The following is a 23581-nucleotide window of genomic DNA, read 5'->3' on the forward strand; positions in this document are numbered from 1 at the left end:
GGACTAATGAGAAGGAAAATAGGGACAAGAAATGTTATTTAATGTCACAGACATGTCATTATGGTGTTGCATGTCGAGCTTCACTGATCATGCTTTCCATCTGCTTCACAAACCTCAATGCTGATCTGCACTTATATAATAATTTACAGTCTGTATTTTTCCCACAGTTAAGATTAATTATGGTTTATTACGTTTGTTTTACTTTTATAGTTTTGGTCGTGATGGACCTTTCATACTATAATTTTCACTGTAAAGCCCTGGTGTTGCTAATGCCAGTGTGACAGTAATGGATGATTAATGAGAGAGTCAAATGAGTTACATATAAATCCACAGATTATTCAAACTATCCGTCGTAAACTCATTGGGTAATCTGTGGCATGGTGCACACACATTTGTTCTCATGCAATAATGATTATTGCCAATATCTAACATCCAACGTTTAGCTAATCTGTTGGTTTACTCTGTGCTGTTGGTTCTCAGTACAATCATAATTTTTATAAATCATACACAGGTTATAATACACTGGGATGGCCCTTTAATTCTTAAACTCTTCCTTATACACTGGAGTGTGAGTCAGCGGTCAGTTTGACCTCGATGCAAAACAATCAACAAGACCTCCAACCCAAGAAGAAAAATCTGTGGCAGGAGATATGCAACAGATGGTTAAGATGTGGAAAGTTTTTATGCACACAAAAACTAGGTTTAGTAACAGATTGTGTGATGGTTAAATCAGACTTAGTTACTTAGCTAAGTTAGTACACAGTTGTCGTGGCTATAACATGAACATGTCGATACGGAAACAAGGCTGATCTGGTTTGAAACAGGAAATAAATAATGGTCAATTTAAGTTTCCAACCTGCCAACCTACCAATCTGCTCGCTGTAGAAAATTCAAGTAACATTTATTTATAAAACTCAATAAAAAACCCCAGAGTAACCTAAGTGCTGCACTATAAAAACATTTAAGAGAAGTACAAGAATAAAAGAAAAAGAAAACTAGAATGGTCCAAAACCCAGAGGGCTGTCAAGGCCCAACAGTCCACTTAAAATCGGTTTAGTCGTTTTTGCATAATGCTGCTGACAAACAAACCAACCAACGGACACTAAAAAGTGAATTAAGAAACCAATGGGTTTTCAGTGTAGAATAAAAAATGTCTGCACATAAGGGAAAGAGATAATTGTAATCAGGAAACTGTGTGGATTAAATCATTCAAACTTATATACAGACCACACACGTGAACAGTAATATAATAATTCAGTTTTATTTTACAAAAACATTGACAATAAAATCTTCATCGCAGATAAACTAGGTAGGATAAATGCAAACTTTTCTAACATCAATTTGTACCATAGACTGGTTTTATAAAAGGCTCTGCACACAAACAATAAAAAGGGTATATTGTACCATTGTACCATTGTACCATTGTACCATTAACTGTATTAATGGTATTTTTCCTTTTGCTCTAGTTATAATCACTATAACGATTAAAGAGCTTTGTCCCTTGAATGTCAACATGTCGTTTTGGGCCATTTGCTGAAAAGACTGATGTTGTCTCGCAGAAGCGTTAGAGGTCACATCACCATAAAAACTATAGGTTGTAATCAGCTGATTGCACAAATGACCTCTTGGTTCATTTTTTTTATGGGAGGTCAGAGTCAGCAGGGCAGCGGGGAAAGGTCAGCGCCAAATGTTGCGTTGGCGCTTTGCATCAGTTACCGTATCAGGTTTCATAGCTCACACCTGCTCAGGATAAAAAAGTGAACAAAATGTAACGGTACAAGCAGGAGACGTCCTCCAAACACGCCCCCCCACACACTCTGGGCTTCACCTTGACCACTCCACTTCGCCTAATCTCGCCAAGGCTGACCTTGCAGTGGCGAGGAAGTCCCCGGCGCCTTGCATTTAGAAAATTATCAGCTTTGGTTGATTGATGCAAGTGACAAAAGCCGTAAAAATGCATTCCTCAGATAAGAGCTGTGCACCAGAATGAAGAATGTCAATATTTAGGTATTGAATTAATCTGTAGGTCAACAGGGAAGGAGCAAGACAAAGTCCAGTGTGGACAGAGTATGGGAACTTGGATCTACCGCTAAGTCCCTCATGAGCCTTTGTCCTTGACTTCCAGCTGGCTGTGTGTTCTTGCCTCTGTTAAACCAATAGGATGCCTCGAAATAGTCCTGGCTTTGTCTGGCAACTGTAAACCGAGAAAGTCCTTCTCCTATTTTCCATCTCCATCCATCCATTCCCCTCAGTGCTTCACAGCGTGGTGGATTTTTTTACTCCCCTTTCTCTCTCTTTCATCCACGATGGAAAAAGAGGAGCTGCTGATTGTGCTGTTTGGATTTATGCAAATACCCGTCTGAGTGCGTCCAAAGACACTGCTGCAGGAATTCGGTTTGTGGCCCCTGCCGTCGGCGGTAACGTGATTATCCTCGCTCTGCGGGGGTTGAGTGTGTGGAAGTTTGTGTCTTGTCATTTGGACTGTAAATGACAGGGATGCATGGAGAGACAGGGAGAGAGCGGGGGGGAGAGCGAAGCCTGGTGGCAGAGGGGGGTTAGCCCAGAGATTTGAATCATACCAGGGCATTACTGCAGGCCACAATATCATGTGTGGTGATTGTGTTGAAGGCTTGGCGTCCAGGGCCCGAGGCCCCCCCCACCCCCCCGTGGCTTCTACTGCTTTTCTCCCTACTTCTTGTGGCTTGTTAGATGCCTTTGTTCTCTGGGCGAAGGTCAATTTAAAAAGAAATAAGGAAGAAGGAAAACATTACCATGGCACTGTTCATGTATGACCTCTCCCTATACCGCCGCCTTCCCTCTTCTTTTTTTTGTTTAATGTTCTCCTGGCAACTCTCAGTGTCATGCGCAGATTTGAAAACCGGCTACACAGAGGAATTTACATCCTCACTAATTTTAGCAATGGGTTCCTGACCAGAAAACACATCCTCCAATTTCTGTCTATATTGGTCTCCCTGCGTCTTTCCGCTGCCGTTTCTCTCACCAGCACTCCAGGGCTTTTTGCAGAATATTCTTCTCCCTAAGCCTCCTCTGAGCCCCTCAATTTTCCTATTTTCACTGCATTCTCAACAAAAAAAAAGTTTAAGTAACGATCCAAGATTACACCCTGAGTGTTGCCAGATCTCCTCTCCAGGTTTAATCCACGTAGAAACAAAGTAAGCTGCTGGGCCTTAACACTGTAATAAACGCACTTAATAAGACAGTGAGGAGCAAATAATTGTTTCCAGCATCCTACTTTCCCCAAACCGTGCTGCTGAGATCTGTTTGATGTCAGCGCTAGGCGACATGAGTGGGAGAGGAGAGCAGAAACACAAGCCCCTGTTGACATAAGCCTCGTCTTTCCGCAGACTCTCTGTATATTTTGCAATGCCGGCCTAATTCACTCCATATTCCTCCTAATGGCACCGCTGATGTCACTCAACACATAAAAAATCTCACAGGTCCGACTTTACGAGAGCCTCAACACACATGGAGCCGCCGCTACGAAGGAGCTTTTTAGGCGGCTGCTGTTTTTTAGAAGCTTTTTGTCGAGGAGAGAATCATCCAGTTTAAGATTTAGACTAAACATTTTAAACTAAACATCTGTACCTGATCTTTGGCCGAACAAATAACCTAAAATCTTCTCTGAGATGTTTGTTTAAAGGGTCTGGTCCAAACCTGAGGTGGCAGGATTAGAGGCTGCAGTTTGAAGCAGCTCATATGGTTCTTATTTAAGATTGTTGCCCCTAAAAAGAAGTTTCTTTGACGCGTGCACGTACGTCTCAACAACATGTATTGCATTTTTATATTGTTCAATGTTTTCTGAACCGAGAGTTTGTGTTCTATTGCAGCTACATAGGTGATGAGAATTGAAATGAGACTGAAACCACAGGCAGTTACAATAGATACAAATATTAAATTGAAAGTATAATATTTGGTGATAGAAAGATAAAATTATAATGGTAATTTTTCCACAAGGGCTTTGCAGACTATAAATCAGAGCAGTTGTTTTATCGTTCAGTTAGAAAAGATGCACCAACCATATATGTACAGTTTATTTATATCATCTTCATCATTGAAGACATTGACAATGATCTTATTAAGCCCAATAATTCCCAAACTGACAGAGAAAACTCAATAATCCTCTTTTTTCAACATCTCCTCACTGTTTACCGCCAACACACTCTAATCTAACTGGAGGAGTATTCTGGGATCCTGTCAATATCAAACCTTGACGGGGAAAATATATGCAATTCATTTATCTCTGGAGCCTAAGAGTATTTAGTTCTATTCATATCATTTTGCATATTTTGCATGGATATGAGTGTCGTGGTGGAGCGTCTATGGTAGTTTATTTAAGGAAAATGTGTTGGTCTCATATGATGGTTAGCTGAATATCTTTGGGTTTGGAAGAACTGATTAGACAAAAAACTACATTACAGAAATCAGTGTGGAGCAGGAGCAGGGCAGTAAAGGGGCCACAACCCTAAACCTAACGGGGTCCAATTATATATTCAAAATCCCGGCAAAATATCTGATTTAGTAAGGTGCAAATTTAAATCTTAACTGTTCACTGTTAGCTTAATAGCTTTGAGCAAAGACACAAATAATTGAATATATTGTATATTGAAAAATTGTTTTCCGTGTTTAATTACATTGTGTTCTTTGAAAAAGTTCAGAAAATAAGAAATTCCTGACAAATTGTCATATTTCTTGCCAGTATTCTTTGTAAGTCACTAGTTTATTATAAAAAATTACTACGGACAGGACAGGGGCACATTTGGGTCCAATCAGACATCAGCTGGGGTCAGTGCCCCCTGGCCCTATGCATCCCAGGATCCGCCCCTGCTTCGGAGTGTATTTATATAATGCTGTCCTAGTCTTAATGACCACTCAAACAATACAGGTCACATTTACTCATTTTCACACAAATGCTCAGGATACATTGGAAATAGTTTGGGATTCAATTTGCCAGAGTAAATTTGGACATGTGGACATGAGGAGTCAGGGTTGGAACATTTCCCACCTTCCAGTTAGTGGACGACATATACAAAACAAGGAAGTTACAAAAACAACCAAACACAAACAATTAAAAATAAACATACAGCTCTTACTGGAATGCATGTTGAAAAAAATGTTAAACAACAGCAGGAAAACAAACATGCAACATATAGAGGTCACGTTGGTTCAGTATAGTGTATAAACTACACAGACTCTACACACAGAAGGAGTATCATGTGTGGCTGTACTGCATATGCAGTGCGGCCTGCTTCGACTCACATTGAACAATTACAATAAAGATGGAACAATATTTCCCCAAATTACCACCAGGACTGACGTATGATCAGAGGCACAGAGATTGAAGTTCATTCACTTTTTCAAGTGAAATGTTGAGATTTAGAGATGCTTCAGACCCATCTCCTAGAGGATGTTAGCAGTACTGCAGCTTAGGTCAGCCAGCTCTCAGCGGCTGTTAACGGTGCCCGCATGCTGATGTTTTGTGGAACATCATTAAAGTTGTAACCTACATGGGTGGTATGTCTCGTATAGATGTGTCTCATAGGAGGTCTATTCAAAAGGTTTTTTTTTCTCTTCAAAATAAGTCAAAGAAATTAAAGTAACATTTACACATCTACAAAAGTTCACAAAAGGAAGAAGCAAGAAAACAAAACGCTAAAGTGCTCGGTCATTCTTCTATTTTTCTTACTCAGCAGGATGTATCTCTCCCTGCAACCTCATGGCTCCTATTTGCAGCCATTTCTTTGTTTTAGCACCAACCTCCCCTCCCTGGATTTCCGTCTGTCTGCATATGTTTTAGAGGCCATTAATCGTCCCCTGCACAACATGCACCCCAGTAGATAATCACCGTCATTAAACCAATTAGGCAGCACATGGAGGGGAGGTTCAGTAAGGCCCTGAGGCCTCCCACTCCTGTTCCTCTTTTCCAGGACGGCCGAGGTGGTCTGCTGAAACTCTGGCAAAGCCTTAAATAAAGAAGGGAGTGAATTACTTCAGCTCCAGCTCTGGATTAATGCAATTTCCTGTTGGTGTAGCCTTGAGAGAGCTTGCCAACTTCGCTGCAGGCCAAGTAACCATGCAGTGCCAGCAAAAGTCCTCCCCAAATTTTCGCATCCTTCTTTTTGCGGGGCGAAGCGGACATTTATGTTGGTGTCATCAAAATATGTTTTCCGCAAAGCTAAGAGGGCTATTCTGGTGCCTCTGTGGCAAAACACAGAAAAAGAGATCAGAAGTGGCAGGAAAGGGAGGGGAGAGCGGTCAATCTGCAGACAGTGGTTTCAACATACTCTGTCTATCATATGATTGTAGAGCTAATATTATGGTGTCATGGTGCCGCACACAGTGGGAGTTCTGGCAGAATGAGGCTGTTACACATAATACATACAACTCTGATTATTTGGTTACTGAGGGAAATGGAAGTAAGACTTCCAGTCACCGTCCACATGTGCAGGAGAGCCACAGAATGTCCCTCACACTTCCTCAGAAAGTCTCAGAAGGTTCGTCATGTTGGACAACGGACTGTCCTCACTTGTTTCTGCGAGGGATTTCCAAGCACACTTCATGTTGCGTTTGGCTCGTGAGTCTCTGAACAAAAACAAAAGCCTTAGTGAAGGAACAAGGAGCTCTATACAGGTTCAGTCTGCTGACTTATGAATGACATCTCTGAGTGAAATGTTAGATGTTGTAATAACTCTAGAGTACATAAGCAAAGAAAGGCAAACCAAATCCTGCAGGTTGAAGATAAGATCATAGCAACACATCACTCACCGGCCAACTCTTTTATTAATGCCGTGTGCTTTATTCACGGGTGCTGGAAACTCCGCAGTTATAAAAATGTGGATCAAATATAGTGAAGAACGAATGAAACATGAGGAAATGAGTGAATTTGTGCTTTTCAACATTCTGGGAAATACAGCTTTCCAAAATTGGTGGAAAAGATCAACACTACTTCCACATGTGCTCATCAAGAACAGAGCTGGAGCTGTAGGGTGTAAGGCTGTAGCTTATAGCATGGAGACTGGAAACACAGAGAAAAAAATACAAAAACACCTGAGGCTCTTATTAACTAATAATGTCTTGTTCATGTAATCATAACAAAACACAGCAAAAAATCTTAAAATTACATTTTGGGTTTTAGAGTGGCCAACTAGCTGTTATGGTATAACAAGTATGATACTAACACTGAAGTTATATATAATAGTCATTATTTACTTATAATATAAAAAGAAAAGTTGTGGGTTTAAGTTTGCAATCTACACTTCTATGTTGCGGTTTACTAGAGGCAGCCATTTTCAGTAAAACAGATAATTTGCTAACATGTTACAAAACAATGTAGTAGTTAAAATGACTAAAGAGTTCCCGGTTGTGAGAAGGGATTTCATAGTCTGATGGAGCTAAACTGATAGGAAGGTCTGCTGTATAAATACTCAATGTATAAATGTAAATATTATAAAGCACTGAAAATGTATCCACTTTAGAAAAATGTATGTATGCTAAATTGATAACGGTAATATTTATACTTTAAGAAAGCACATACCTCTCCAAGGCTCAGCAGTCCTCTTTTGAAACCACATTTAAATTCACTTGATCGAGATTAATATTTGGAAACTCATAAAAAGTATTCTCAGAGAAATAATGAAAATGTTGAAAAAAGTCTTATCTCATAATGTTAAAAAAAAAGAGAAAAGAAATTCCTGGATTTAGATCCACATCAAAATGTAATCGATGGTCTCCTTATCCAAACGACTGTGATCCATCCAAATGTTGTAATACTGCTGTCTAGCAGACAGACAGACAAACAAACAGAGATGAAACCTAACCTCATTGGTGGAGGTATTTATTTAAAAATATCCAAGTGTCCCAAAAACACTATACTCAAGTTCTAATAATTCAATTTGGCAAGTTCTCACATAAAAAGGACATTAATCAAGATACTTCATCAAACTTGATCCTGTGGTTGAAAGCAGATTTTTCACAGAAAACATTTTGGCTTGTCAAGGCAGGAAAAGACGAAACCATGACTCAGCCCCTTCCAAGTAGTAAACTATGACAGTGAGGTATCGTGCAGAAACAACTCACCTTAAAATCAGACCTGTACTTTCACTTTCATGACATGCCAAAGAGTCGGCCGTGAGAAGGGCCTGGAATTCGTCCTATCGGGTTCTGCCAGTCATCTGATCTATTGAGTGATCCCAGCATCTACACTAAAATACCAGAGGAAGAGCTGTCTTTAATATCACAGATAGGGTTCATTCTTTTTCATCTACCTAATTTGAATAAACCTGCATCAAGAAATTGTGGTTAAATTCTACTTTTTGCTCTCAGCTGTCCGTTGTTGGAAGATTAAAATCTCAGTATCACAACTATTTTCCTTTTCCATACTAAAGTGGCCACTTTTGATACAAACCAGCATAGCAGGACTCCAAAAAAAACCAAGAAACTCTAAACACTCATCTCAGTTTCATATTTTATTTGATCAAGAATTAAGTCATTTGCCAAACAAGCTATCATCGGAGCCTCAGCTGGACTGATTCTGTTGTTGCACGTGATCGCACAACCTCAAATAAATCTACTGCAGCCAAAACACAAGCTGAGGTTTCACATAAAACCTTTGACTGGCTGATTTTTTTGTCAGCTCCCGCCGGCCGACAGCCCAGGGCTTCACTGGGCGGCTCTCAGTGTTAAATGTGGTTCTGTGTGGATGTGAAGCAGGCTTGGGTCTATAAAAAAACATGGTACTCTGTCAGTTTGACCTTGTTAGAGGTTTAAATACCTCCAAGAAAATCATGTCATCAATTTTCACTTACATCAGGGTGGGGAGTTCCCACATTTATTCAGACTGCTATAAAGATGTAAAATGTTCCCAGGAGCTGAATTATGACTCATTTCCAATAGAGGATCAAATCAGTCACATAAAACTTTGACAGTATGAAATAAAGGACTGTTTGATGTGCACTTAAATGGCGATATTTGAGAATCATCCAGAACTGAAAGGCTTCCAATTCCTGCTTTGAGTCGAGGGACCACAGAAATGAGTGTTGCTGAATGTCTGTGGCTTTGCAGCTGGGAGCATCACTGTGTATGTGTGTATGGAGACGTTACACAATCCTCCTCCAATACTGGGCAAAAAAAAGACATTTTCATCTAATCAGATTCAAGATTTATTCAGTTAGATGGAAGATCAAAACCGACGGGAGAAAAGAAACACAGCAAACCACTTTTATAGACATTATGTCAGAGCTGCACACAGTAACACACACAGGTTTACACAACAACCAGAGAATCAACTTCTCTGGTAACACTTTCTCTGTAATAACACTAGCCCTCCACCTTTAACCCTTTGTTTTAACAAAGCATTGACAAGATTTTCAGACTGAGATCACGTAGAAAGCTATAACATTATAATATATATGATAACACTACTGCTGCACTTTTGCCTTTTTACCACAAGAGGTCAGACTGCTCCTAAACCTGCCCTCTGCAGTACATTGGGACTGTGGGACTGAAATGAGTGTTGGAAAACACATCAGAAATTAAGAACATGCTCTACAGGGGTTTTCTTTGGAGGTTAAAAACAAGTTCATAAAACCTTTAAATATTTTTTTTAAAGGGTTCAGGTTCCTCTTAGTATTCAGGAGTCACTGAACAGTATCGAGAGGTTCCATAGGTCTATGAGTTTCTTGAAGGAGTCACCTTCAGAGAGCCTGTAACACTGTTAAAGACATCAGGAGACATTATATTGTCCTTGCTGGTGTCCTGTGCATTATTGAACCTCATTGCTAATTTAGTTCTTTTCTTTTTCTTTCTTTCTTTAGTGCTGTTCTTGACTCCTCTGTCATGGACATCACCTTTCTCAATCTATATTTATCTAATCCAAATCCCTGTATGGTTTGTGGGGACAAAAGCTGTAAAAGATGAACTGAACAGGTGCATGAAGTACCTTAAGTTCATCATTCGCTGTTAAACTTGCAGTATCAGTATCAACTACCCTACTTCGCTGCGAGAGGTATTTATCTCAGGTTTAGTGAATGGATCCATCCTGCCCACATGCAGATGTAAGACACTGCTGATGGCCACAGCAGGTCCCCTGGTGAATGTGATACTAAGATTTAAGTCATTCATAACTGCAATCTTATGAGCAATTACCATTTGGACTTCAGAGATGTGCTTCTTTTTACAATAGAGGAGAACCTCTGAAATGACTAGTCATGGCCTAATGCATTATATTCATATTCCTGTGATGAGCTGCGGACGGATATAAATGGGGCAGACGCAGCTTTTTTTTAAAGAGACAACAGCTCGTTCTATTCGAGGAGAAAGATTTTCCAGTGTTGACATCAGTATCTGGTGTTTTTGCAAACTTTATCAGCACCATCATCCCCAGTCTATTGAACAACGTTTCCTTGCCTCATCTCTGGCCAATTAGAGGAGGAAAAAAAGCTCCAAATGCAAAGATTGGCTTGGTTGCCGTGGCAACATGATCCCCCCCTGTTGACGCAGGTGATGTCAGCAAAGTCTGGGGTATATTTTCCCAGTATTGGTGTGTGTGTGTGTGTGTGTGGGTGTGTGTGTGTGTGTGTTGCAGACAGACCAGACAGGTCATAGGCACCTAGATTGATTGACTTATTGACTGACAGACAGACAAATAGATAGATGTAGAGATTGATTGATGAACAATGTTAAAAATGAGTCCTCCTTGTATGGACAGGAAGATTACAGTGGGAGGAGATGAGGAGAAATAGAGGGGAGGGGATTGAAAATCGTCTCCAAACAGGCATTCATGTTTTCTCCGTTTCCCCCCCCTCTCTCTCTCATTCTCTCTCTCTCCATGCCCCCTCCCCACACTTGGTCGATGTCACTCTCTCACCTCTCTCCTCCAATACAGAGAAGTCAGGTTTTCTCCATCAGCCGCACAGCTCATCGGGCATCCACTCTTACTTTCCCCCTTCCTCAGTTCCTCACCTCTCTCCCTGCTCCTGCTGCTGACAGACACCGTACTTCTGCTACAGGTGCTGCCTCTACACTTTCTTTCTCCAACCCTTCTTTCCCCTCCACCTTCACGCTGCTCATCCTCCTCATCCTCGAGCCACCATGGTGAACAGATAACCATTCGGCCATCCTGAGACCATGGGTACCTGCCTCTGCAAAGGTCACAAAGGTCAGTGTCTAATACCACCTGTTTGTGCGTCCATGTGTGTGTGTCTGTGTGAAGTTGGATCAACCTGCAGGTATGCAACAGGAGCCAGTAACCTCAAACTAGAGAGCAGGAGAATTAACATTATCACATGGCATCATTTCATCCTGTAGCTGAATGCAAGCAGACTGACTGACGTCGTCGAGCTAGAGGGTAAAACCATATTTTTACATCAGAGAGGTGTGTTTATGATGTGTAGCTAACATAGGAATAATTAATAATTAATACATGAAACTGTTGCACAACACAAACCCTGTCGTTCACTCCGAAACGTATTTTAGTGAATCTGTGGAGATACTCTGGAAAGCAGACTGGGGTGGGAGGTTAATGAGAGGGATTGTGAGGATCAGCGCAGGACAGCGCTGGCTTTACTATGTGATGCTTCCTTTCAAAGCTCATCCTTAACTTGTCGTGACTTGAAGATGTGCCCCGGGTTGTAATTTTCTCTTTCATTTAGTTCCTGTCCCTGGTTTAGGTGAAAATAAGGCAGTGTTTGTTTTGTCTCAGAAAGCTGTCTGGATAAAGTAACAGTGGCTCAGTGGGCAGCTGGGCCTCTTTGAGGAAGAACACACGCACTAAACTGTGCTGTCAAAACAGAAAATTAAAAAAACTAAAAAGAGGATTTGAGGTGTTCTGTAATATCCCTAAACAACAATCAACCTGCTATTTTGTCAGTACATGACATTTAACATCACATCACAGTCTCGCACATTATTTTCAGCCTGCAGGCTGAATCTTCACTGTGTCTGCATGATCCAGCCCACATGTAGACTGACTGTGTATTTGGCTTCAACTGTGTCCATATACCAGAAAACAGCCTTCACCATATTGTAAACACAAAAAGAGAAAATAAAAATATTTTGTAAGACAAAGTCTGCTAATTTCATGCTGAGAAGAAAGTGGGAAGGCAAACAGATAAGAAGTGGGAATGTATGTGTGTGTGTTCCCATTGTGTAAATCATGGATTTTAAGTTTAAGAAATGTTTAAGGGTAAGGGTTAAGGTTTAAGTTAGGGTTCAGTTAGGTTTAGATTAAGGTTAGGTTAAGGTTTAGGTTTAGGTTTAGGTTTAGGTTTAGGTTTAGGTTTAGGTTCAGGTTTAGGTTTTGGTCGAGAAGTATGTTAAATTTAAGTAAGGTTATGATTAGGTTTACGTTAAGCTTAGGTTAAGGATAGGTTAATGTGCGTGTGTGTGTTTGTGTGTGTGTGTGTGTGTGTGTGTGTGTGTGTCAAGGTGGGATTTAACCCCTACAAGCCCAGAGAATTGGTCCAGTCCTCATGACAGGGTGTTTCGGTATGTTAATAGCATCTGATGAGGCCAGAGACCACATAAACCATCGCTGTTGTGTGTGTGTGTGTGTGTGTGTGCGCGCGTGGATGTGTGTACTGGCAACCTAGACTCAAATAATCTGAAGGGTATCATTTGCATCCTGTTGCTGTATTGTTTCCATAGTGACAGCCAATTGTCTTGATGACACTTCACCTCCCAGGGGATACCCTAAGTGTGTGTTTGTATGCTTGTGTGTGTGTGTTTCCACTGACCTTTCTAATAATGTTAATTCTCCATAGGACTGTCATTCACATGAGCCTCATCACCATCAATTATACAGCAAACAGACAGAGCGTAGGCCAAGACGAATTTAAATACGCTGACAGGCTGCGGTTAAATGACGCCATGAGTATTCAATGCTGTCTGTCTGTCTGTCTGTCTGTCTGTCTGTCTGTCTGTCTGTCTGTCTGTCTGTCTGTCTGTCTGTCTGTCTGTCTGTCTGTCTGTCTGTCTGTCTGTCTGTCTGTCTGTCTGTCTGTCTGTCTGTCTGTCTGTCTGTCTGTCTGTCTGTCTGTCTGTCTGTCTGTCTGTCTGTCTGTCTGTCTGTCTCTCTGTCTGTCTGAGAGAATAAAATAGTCCTCTCTCTATAGTCCTCTATCTCTCTCTCTCTCTCTCTCTATCTCTCTCTCTCTCTCTCTCTCTCTCTCTCTCTCTCTCTCTCTCTCTCTCTCTCTCTCTCTCTCTCTCTCTCTCTCTCTCTCTCTCTCTCTCTCACCCCTGGCTGTTAGAGAGGACTGCGTTTAAGCTTCCAAGAGCATGATCCGTGTTAAGAGAAACACACATACACACACAATAGAAACTGACACACAGAGCATGAATCTAGCAGCAGTGTTTGGTTTCTATGTGTGTTTCCCACAGAGCTCCACCTTCCCATGACAGAAACGCAGGACCAGACTGAGGAGGAGCAGCCATCCACTGTCAAGGTCAGTGAAAGCACCAACCTTCCCCTTGTAGTTCACGGCCTGGCTCCGGCCTTTTCACTGTGTCTGATCCATCCCACATGTAGACTGAGTGTGTATTTGGCTTTAACTGTGTCCATTTACCAGAAAACAGCCTTCACCACATTGTTAACACAAACAGAGAAGAATAAAATAGTCCTGTTTTAAACAGATGATGATGTGTTCAGTAGATTCATCAGACTCCGTTCAGATGACGTCAGCAAGGCTCCTACCAGTGTAGAACAGAACATGGAACATCAATTACAAGCATGACTGATCCTGTTTTGCAGTTAATCTCTGCATTTCACAACGATACAACTGCCAACATGCGGAGACTCACAAGTTATTATTCCAGCAATCTGCCACAATTAGTCAACTAACAACATAGGCACGCACATGCACAGTGTATGTGAGTGGCCATGTGATATGTGGTTTCAGGCATGCTAGTATGGATGGGGACTAAAAGTGGCAAAACATAGTAGTATGGATGTAGTGTGTATGCAGCGCTGTTGATTGAATACGATTGACATAAGCAGGATTTTTAATCGAGTTTTTTTGATAGCTCAGAATATCTTATATCTATTATTTATATAATGAAAATGATAAAAATCTTCTGCTTATGGTATGTTTATATTTAATTTGCTGTAGCTGTGGGAGAAGTGGATCCATTTAAAGATTGATATCTCCCTCACAGATTACATGTTCTGTCTGATCCTCATCCAGGCTCCATCACAAATACATGTTTAATCTGCTAAACAATATTAAACATTCTTGCTTCTATAACATTTTTACAGATTGAAACAAACTGAATAACAATTGTGTTTAGTTTGGAATAAGAAGAAGCAATTGAAAAGCTCTCTGTGCTTTTGCAGTGACCACACATCTGGCAATGAAGCAGCAGTGTGTGGAAGTGGAAAAACAGAAATGGCATTCATTTACCCAAGAGGATACTCGGTTTTACCATTTTGGTCATTTTACATTCAAGTTAATTTTATTCAGATTTATATTGTCTATAAAACATAAAATGCATTGGACTCCACCCGTTTGAATTGGAACCGTGCACCGTGCACTGATGTAAAAAAGCCCATATTTACCAGCAATCCCATTTCACTTGCACCGGTTTTAAAAAAAGCTTAAAGGTTTCACTCTGTCAGGCCAAGAATACAAAACCAAGAAATCTATTTGAAGTGCAGTTCCTCTTTCCATATTGACTGCAGCTACTTGGATGTGAACACCATACGGCTTGGAGTTTAAAATACCTTCCTTTTCTCGCAGCTTGTTCAGACTGGGTGTGAATGTTGCAGGATTTCCATAAATCCTGTCCTGTTATTGTCATTATCACCGCACAAGGGAAAAAGTGGGAAATTTGTGTCACACCACATAAGAGGTGACTGTCAAAAGAGGATGAATGCAAATGTTCTTTGTGTTCGTGCATGTGTGGGTGGTTGTGTTGTACGCACACAAGATGTGTGTCTGTGCTATCTTTGTCAAAACCTCACAACTCTGCTCTCTTCATCTCGGGCACTGAACCCATTCAAATCCCATAGAAGATGTCAACTAGAAGGATTGCTGTCTGTTTGTTTGCCTCCATCAACCAGCGCAGTTTCAGTCTGCATGAATTTTTTTCTAGATTCATATGAGGTCACTCTGACTTTGACCTTTGACCACCAAATTCTAATCAGTTCATGTGTAAATGAACATTTGATATAAAGCTATTTCCTTAGTTCCCAGTGGAAATACACAACACAACAACAATATTTCACCATATATAGTGATCGTCTTGTTCTTGTGTATCATATCTGCAGAATCCCTCCAACGGAAACGTGCAAGATAAAACCAGCCGCTACGATATCGGACAGCTAGCCACTTCCTCTTTATTCGGTGAGACTGGACACACACACACACACACACACACACACACACACACACACACACACACACACACACACACACACACACACACACACACACACACACACACAGTCCAAAAATAAACAGGCTTACTTGTTGTGTTTAGTTTATGTTGTATTTCATTATGGATCAAATATACAAGACTGGAAAAAAAACAAGCAGGGACACAGAATTAGGAACCATGGGAGGTCAGTCATGTAATATCCGTAATGCCCTCTCTCTCTCTCTCTCTCACACATATGCTGTTACACAAGTGTACCCAGACAGACATGAACAAACAATCAGCCACAAGCACAAACTCATTTCCCTCTCCTATCTGATTTTCCTCTGCGACTGACTTCTGCTTCCTCTCCTCTTCCCCATCCTGTGTCTGTCTGCCACATCTCCACTGCTTCCATCTTTCTGCTGGGAGGTTAATTATCTGAGTTAATGTGTTATGCCTTGCTGAACTTTTCCCAGTGAAAGCCCCTTTATTACCCTGACAGTATAATTATGAAGCCCATGAATACGTTAGACACATACAAACGTTCAGGCAGACACCTGCTTTCACCGAATCGGTCCTGTAAAAAAAAGAAAAAGCTTTTTAACATTTACTCAGACATAATCATTTGTCAGTCATGTCTGACAGATAAGAAAGTCCTGCCACCTTGATCAGTCACAAAGTGCAGCTGACAACCTGTTACTGCTAAAATCAAATTACACTGTGCAAACGCAAATATTTTATGAATATAATCATATAAAGAAGAATACAGCACAGACTGCTGATTGTATTCTTCTCGTATGATGCTGTTTGATATATTATTCCGTCTGATGACATTTTAGTCACAGTAATGGGTTTAAGCCCTGCTCATGCCTCAGAGAAAGTGAAATGTTTATTAGATTCTGCAAATGCAATTGAGCTGAACCAAACAAATGAGATATGGGTAATGACAGTTTTGTAATTCTTACAGCATAATGGTGGGAGCAGGTGAGTCACATGGTCAATCCACCCACCAGTGGTTCAAACATACAATATATGGTGCCCAGACGATGAATACAATAACTTTTGTCATCCTCTGAATTTTCCTCTTGCACTACGGCTGAGATTTTTTGGGTTAAGCACAGTGAATGGAGGGCTAGTGCTAAGTGAAACTAGAACTAGGACCTCTTTTAAGATCCACCTTATTTTTGTAATGATACAAATAACTTTAGATCCACTCATATCCAAACATTATCTTACCTACATTACAGGATGTCATTTTGTTCAATCCAAATGTTTAAATTATGTATTATTTTGCCAAATTTAAAAGGCTAATTTAAAACAAAACTATGAAATATTTCTATTATTCAATATTTCAAATTTCCCTGCCTTCAACTAACCCTATATCATTAAAAAATAATAATAATGATAATAATAAAAAAGGGTTATTATTATAATCAACGACAGCAAAAATCATTTATAATAATCATAGCAAATTAGCATGCTAACATACTAAAGTAAGATTGTTAACATGGTGCCTATAAACGCCTGCTAGACTTTACCCCTGCTACAATGCTGATGTCAACATTTAGGTTTAATATCTACACTGTGCTGGTGCAAATAAACAGAGCTGTAGTCTTACATCCACCTGATGCAAAAGCAAGAATGAGACACTTTTGCTCTGCCATCACTGACACATTAAATCACTGTTATTTTAAGGGCATATTATTAAGATAGTAATATTTGCCTCTGTAGGCAGGTGCACAATTTGCGTTAACTGCTTGTTATACACACAGATGGTCTTCTTACACATGTTGACTTCCCACAGATTTTTTTTCCCGCAGAGAAGCATTCCCCCTTACTATCTGGTAAAACTGCACTCATAATAAAAATCTGCCAAGGTCCAAGGACAGAAGTATTTTAAAGGTATTAAAGATAATTCTGATTGGTTTATTACATGTTATAAACAAAATACACTATTTATTTGATATGCACTCTCGCCAGGCGCTTTAGACCATGCAGTTAGACAGTTAGAATAGAGCCCTCAGTCTTACTTAATGGCATTGTTGTCTTGCTGTCTTATTTTTTATTTTTTACTATAGTCACCACTGCAGCTTTAATTGGCTTCGGTTGTTTTTATTGTTTCCATCTACCACTCCTTGAAACCAACACGAGTCACTTCTCAACTTGCTTATTACTCTCACACAGGCAAGTGCACAGTGGACATTGGCATGTAAAATCTACAATTTCATCTGTTTTATCTGTCAGTGCCACCATGACAGAAACTAACTTAGAGAAAAATGTATTAAACGACTTTGACTTTTTTTGTTTGATCAGAGCGAAATCAAAATGATTCACTTCTGGGGGAGCTGTAATGTCGTCCATCTTTATACACAGTCTATGACTCACACACAGACTTTACAAATATGACATTTTGTTATCCAAAATATCCAACATGGTGTGAGTCAGCTGTTTGTTCACTGCACTGTAGCAACAAATCAACAGAGGAACCTGTTGCCCTCCCAGGTTGCAGTAAACACAAATCCATCATGTGGGCTGTCATGCCAACCTAATGTGATTTGGTTGTTTTTGTGTTGCAGTGGGACAGTAAACCCATAATACTCCCATCTTGAAACACAACAAGTGGAATTTTTCTGCTGTTTTAACACAACCAAAATAGATGTAACAGATCCTCCTCTCCATCAACGTGCAGCCAGAGCAGAGTTGTGACAGCATGGGTAAAGGTGGGACAGCAGTAGGTGTTGTAATGGATAACAAAACACAGGACGCACTCTGCTGAGCTTGAATTCAATGACAATAACTTGTTTTTCTCAGTTTCAATTAGGCCAGACTGCCAGCTCTCCTGACTCATGTCTTTCATTTCACTGTATCCACTTCTCACTTTGAAATATCCTTCCCTCCCACTTCTGTTCCTCTTCTCTACCCTGTCCTCCTTAAGCCCTGGTTTTGACATTTTATGCCTTATAATTTCTTATCTTAGCCTTTCTTCCTCCTCTTTTTTCCACCTTTGCCGTTACCACCTTCAACCTTTCCTTTTTTTATCCTTGTTTAATTGTCCTGTTCTGCAGTATGACCCCGGTTTGCAGTCACTTTCATTTCATTTCTTCATTTCCCAAGACCTTTCCACCCTTGTCTGATGTGATTAAGTAGTTATGACCAGGGATTTATGGGTAATGAATAACAAATTACTTATGTTGATGTCTCAAAATCTGAGCTGCCAAAATCATGCAACTATAGAATATAAATAAATGATATATCCAATAATGGATGCAGCTTTATGTATTGATCACTGGGTGTCTGCCCACAGGCATGTTCCACATCTGATGCATTTACAGTGGCACAGAAACTATTATTTTAGACTGAATGTTAAACTGCTAAGGTGAGTTCAGACAGACACAAGGCAAAATTAGATGAAGATTGATTGAATAAACTAATGGAAAGATTCAGGTGGAAGTAGTCAGTGCAATTGTGTTCCAGATGTCACAAACTAAGACTGGGCAAAAAATCTAATTGATTTGATTTAATCAAAAGAGATTTAATTCAAAACTTTTGCACAATGTCTAAAAATCTAAATCAATGTTTGATGTTCTCCTACTTGAGTGTTGGGGAACACTCAAGGTAGCTAAAGCTAGCGAGCTACCTGCAGATATCCGGCCTGATAAAAAGCAAAAAATTTTTTTTAAAAATAATCAAGATTTTAATCTGTGGTGAGATCATCCACCCCTGGCATGAGCCGAGGAGACGATTCATACGAGTTAAAAGGTCTGAGACAAGGAAACTGGAAGGAAAGAACAGATACAGTTTCTGAGAATAGTCAGAGGCTGATCCAGGCTCAGGTCACAAAGGCAGCTAGCTGAGTAGGGTGTCCCAGACGCCCCCCTCCTTGGCACACTTTCCGGCTCTTCCAAGTCCAGATGGGTTATGATGTCCCTCCAGCGACTTGTAGGTCTACCCCAGGGTCTCCTCCTGATAAACCTCCAACAGAAGGCTCCCATGAGGCATCTTAACTAAATGCCAGAACCAGCTCAACTGTCCCCTTTCGACATGAAGGAGCAACATTTCTACTCTGAGCTCCCCCTGGATGACTGGACTCCTCAGCCTGTCTCTAAGGCTGAACCAAGCCACCCTGAGACTGAGCTGAACACAGTCACACACAGACTAACACACACATGATGTCTGCATGATCTGTGAAGCTTATTACAGCTAATGTCTGTACAGTTGAAATGTGCTTGTTGCTTTATTTGATATGCCTTGAAATTACTTGATAGTTTGGGAATAAACAAATAGTAAATGCTGTGGTCAGTTAAAGTTTTGAATCAGATTTTCTATCCATGTGAGCTTCGTACAGTGCAGCAGACAGATCTAAAGCCACAAGTTACAATTGATTTAATATCACCTCAGATGTTCTTTTACCTTCATTTTCCATCCTCTTCAATTAGTTTTGAGTGAAGTTCTACATCAGAAAGCAGCAGCAGAAATGTGGCTTTTCATGTTTCAGATTATGCAAATGAATACTAGAATACTTTAACCATCATGTTATTATTCTTTCATGTGCAACCTTTTTCCATTTCAATATCCTTGTTCCTTGCTGTGGCATTTTCCTCTGTCACTCTCCCTTCTTTGCACCCTCTGCATATTATTTCATGCATCCTATCACTTTACCTTTTCCTCAACTTCTCTCCCTGTTTCCTCAACTATCAGACTCACTGTTTATTCCATCTTTTCAGGAAACTTACCCTTTATCTAATCCACTTCATCAAGATGTACCCCTCCCCTCTCCTCGCTTTATTTAGGTCTGGTGGCCACGATAAAGGACCATATCACCAAGCCGACAGCAATGGCTCAGGGGCGAGTGGCTCACCTGATTGAGTGGAAAGGTCTGGGCGGCGGCGGCGATGCCGGGGGACGTGGAGGCGGCTGGGCATGTGGGAAAGGAGGAGGAGGCTGGGGGGCTGAGCTGCAGGAGGATGAACAATTCTACTCTCAAATGCCGGACGAAATCAAGGAGGCTCGCTTCGCTGCAGGTGAGACACACCGACCATTTCAATCAAGCAAAAACAAGATGTGGTCAGTGGAGATGAAGTGATGCTTCAATCCCTCTGGGCAGCGTTTTCATTCGATTAGCTTTGTGCAGAGGGAGCTACAACAAAAATCCATACCCCTTAAGACGTCCCATCAACGGGGACTCAAGTCCAGTGCACTTATTCAATTTCCGTTTGTTTGTGATGGTGGTTCACATGGTGACAAACAGCAGGTGTCGACTTCCAAGAAAACCCCCATGAAATGTGATTTTCTGGGCCTTTTGTTTCACAGGAGTGGCGGAGCAGTTTGCCCTGGCTGAGGCGGCCATGCATGTGTGGTCGCTGGACGACAACATAGATGAGCCCTCCACCAGCTTACAAGGTCGGTCATGCAAAAGGATAACATGTGTGTCGATGGAGTGTTTATTTAAATGGGTTTACTGCTACATTTACAACAGATTTCCTCTCCAAAAAATTAAAACCACGTAGAATGAGGCAACAATAAAAATCTGTTTTTTTTTTCTTAAATAGACACTGTCTGAGTTTGTGATTTATTATCATCTCAAAGTTTTTATTTTAGCCAGAAGCCTTTTCTTTTATGTTGATGATGGATGTCTGAAACAATAAGACAGATAACAGAATTCATTAGTGTTTCAAAATGATTCAAAGGCAATGACAAGTGTTTCAGCAGCCTGAAATCACATAAGACGACAGCCCTCTTTAATAAGCTTGTGAATGTGTTGTGACGAATGAGGAGGAGATCTCTTTGAAGGAAATTGAAAACACACAATGAAATAGACATTCATGGTTTCCAGACTGTTGACCTAGGAGATACCATGACGTTTTACCAGGTTAAAATATCCACAACCACATAATAACCATATTCAAGTTTTGGATTTTACGCTAATTTACTCTAAATTACTCTGCTATAAATATACACTTGTTTTTATTAAAGGCTACTCTTTCAAGGTGAGATTAGGTAGAGTTAGGTTAGGTTAGGTTAAGTGAAGTTAGGTTAGGTTAGGTTAGGGTTAGGTTAGGTTAGGTTAGGTTAGGTTAGGTTAGGTTAGGTTAGTTTAGGTTAGGTTAGGTTAGGTTAAGTGAAGTTAGGTTAGGTTAGGTTAGGTTAGGGTAGGGTAGGGTAGGTTAGGCTAGATTAGGTAAAGTGAAGTTAGGTTAGGTTAGGTTAGGTGAAGTTAGGTTAGGTTAGGGTAGGGTAGGGTAGGGTAGGGTAGGGTAGGTTAGGTTAGGCTAGATTAGGTAAAGTGAAGTTAGGTTAGGTTAGGGTTGGTTAAGTTAGGTTAGGTTAGGTTAGGTTAAGTGAAGTAAGGTTAGGTTAGGTTAGGTTAAGTGAAGTAAGGTTAGGTGAGGTTAGGTTAGGTTAGGTTAGGTTAGGTGAAGTTAGGTTAGGTGATGTTAGGTTAGGTTAAATAAATTTAGATTAAGTTCCTTTCGATTTGATTAGGTTAGGTTAGGTTAGGTTAGGTGAGGTTAGGTGAGGTCAGGTGAGGTTAGGTTAGGTTAGGTTAGGTTAGGTTAGGTTAGGTTAGGTTAGGTTAGGTTAGGTTAAGTGAAGTGAAGTTAGGTTAGGTTAGGTTAGGTTAGGTTAGGTTAAGTTAGGTTAGGTTAGGGTAGGGTAGGGTAGGGTAGGTTAGGTTAGGTTAGGCTAGATTAGGTTAAGTGAAGTTAGGTTAGGTTAAGTGAAGTAAGGTTAGGTTAGGTTAGGTTAGGTTAGGTTAGGTTAAGTGAAGTTAGGTTAGGTTAGGTTTGGTTAGGTTAGGTTAGGTTTGGTTAGGTTAGGTTAAGTGAAGTAAGGTTAGGTTAGGTTAGGTTAGGTTAGGTTAGGTTAGGTTAGGTTAGGTTAAGTGAAGTAAGGTTAGGTGAGGTTAGGTTAGGTGAAGTTAGGTTAGGTTAGGTGATGTTAGGTTAGGTTAGGTTAAATTAATTTAGATTAAGTTCCTTCGATTTGATTAGGTTAGGTTAGGTTAGGTTAGGTGAGGTGAGGTGAGGTTAGGTTAGGTGAGTTTAGGTGAGGTGAGGTGAGGTTAGGTTAGGTTAGGTTAGGTTAGGTTAGGTTAAGTAAAGTTAGGTTAGGACTGCCCTTTGTTTTGACTGAACAGAAACAACTCTGCCTATCTTACAACTATCACTCATAGCTAGATACAACAGTATTGGTGCCGCTGAGTTTTAATATATACATACATACAGAAGAGATACCCTTAATTTAGTTAGAAATATGTCATCTCCCCTGATGTGACTATGTAAATTAATTGGACGGATACTCACCAGTGAAATATATTATTTTTAATTATTAGTACCTATATTTTGTGTATAAAAATGGCAGCAAAATGAGATTTACAATACATTAAGAGATAAGATAAGATACAACGTTCATGACGTGCAGCAAGGCATCTGGTTCAAAGTAATGGCACCTTTTTTTAAAACCAATTTCATAACTGAGTGCATCTGTACCATTTCTGTAAGATACCAGTGTGAAGAGCTACGGCTTCAAAAATCCCTTCAACCTGAGAGGCCCCAGCTGTCACTGTTTTCTCTCACATGCTTCAAATCATTTTTCCGTGTCTACAAGAAGCAACCAAATGTCTGTCATTAATGATTATGACTGTGATTATGATAATTATGATGATTATGATGATTAGTATTATGAATATTCTTATCATCTTTCCCTAGCAGCACCGAGCCACTTCTTGTCCCAGTTCCTGCTGGATGGGGGCAGCATTGGCATTCCCCAGCACCTGTACAGCCTCCACACCTCGGCTTACAGCAACAGCAGAGCAGCCAACCTGGTTCCCCTGGCACAGGTCGACCCAATCTCCCCGACATCAGCCACTCAGCAGCTCAAAGACCCCCACCCTTTTGAGAAGGGAAGCACTGTGACTGCAGAAGCTGCTGTCCGGCAAGTAGACAGCAGCTCGCTATCCGAGGACGATGTCTTTTATAACTAGCAGGAAAACAAACCGGCAATCGAGCTGGCAAACTCTGAAATGATCCTCACTGAGAGATCTCACCACCACAGTGACAGACGCAGAAAGTAACTAAAGACATCTGTGAGATATATGCAGAGAAAATGAAAGATTTCTAGAGCCTGGTCTTCAGATATAGAGACTCTCAACTCTGTGAATGTGTACAATTCTACTGTTACATTTTAATTTTCTATTCATTGTACAAATTAT

The 23581-nt window shown here is 40.5% G+C and overlaps 1 protein-coding gene across 1 annotated transcript; it reads left to right on the plus strand.

Annotated features, from left to right (window-relative positions):
• The first annotated feature begins 11142 nt into the window (after positions 1-11142).
• Positions 11143-23353, plus strand: fam131c (family with sequence similarity 131 member C). The gene is made up of 6 exons (XM_061073944.1): positions 11143-11173; positions 13396-13460; positions 15281-15356; positions 20160-20390; positions 20680-20769; positions 23079-23353. Exons 1-6 carry the CDS (start codon positions 11143-11145, stop codon positions 23351-23353), a joined length of 768 nt encoding a protein of 255 aa, XP_060929927.1.
• The last annotated feature ends 228 nt before the right edge of the window (positions 23354-23581 follow it).

The sequence above is a fragment of the Limanda limanda genome, chromosome 7, assembly GCF_963576545.1.
Source record: "Limanda limanda chromosome 7, fLimLim1.1, whole genome shotgun sequence".
In the NCBI taxonomy this organism is placed as follows: domain Eukaryota; kingdom Metazoa; phylum Chordata; class Actinopteri; order Pleuronectiformes; family Pleuronectidae; genus Limanda; species Limanda limanda.

What these genes read in the sequence shown, in the direction of transcription:
- fam131c (XM_061073944.1), top strand. Translation starts at nt 11,143, where the DNA reads ATGGGTACCTGCCTCTGCAAAGGTCACAAAG. An exon ending in AGCCACTTCCTCTTTATTCG is followed by an intron (nt 15,357 to 20,159) that starts GTGAGACTGGAC and finishes CGCTTTATTTAG; the next exon opens with GTCTGGTGGCCACGATAAAG. An exon ending in GCCCTCCACCAGCTTACAAG is followed by an intron (nt 20,770 to 23,078) that starts GTCGGTCATGCA and finishes ATCTTTCCCTAG; the next exon opens with CAGCACCGAGCCACTTCTTG.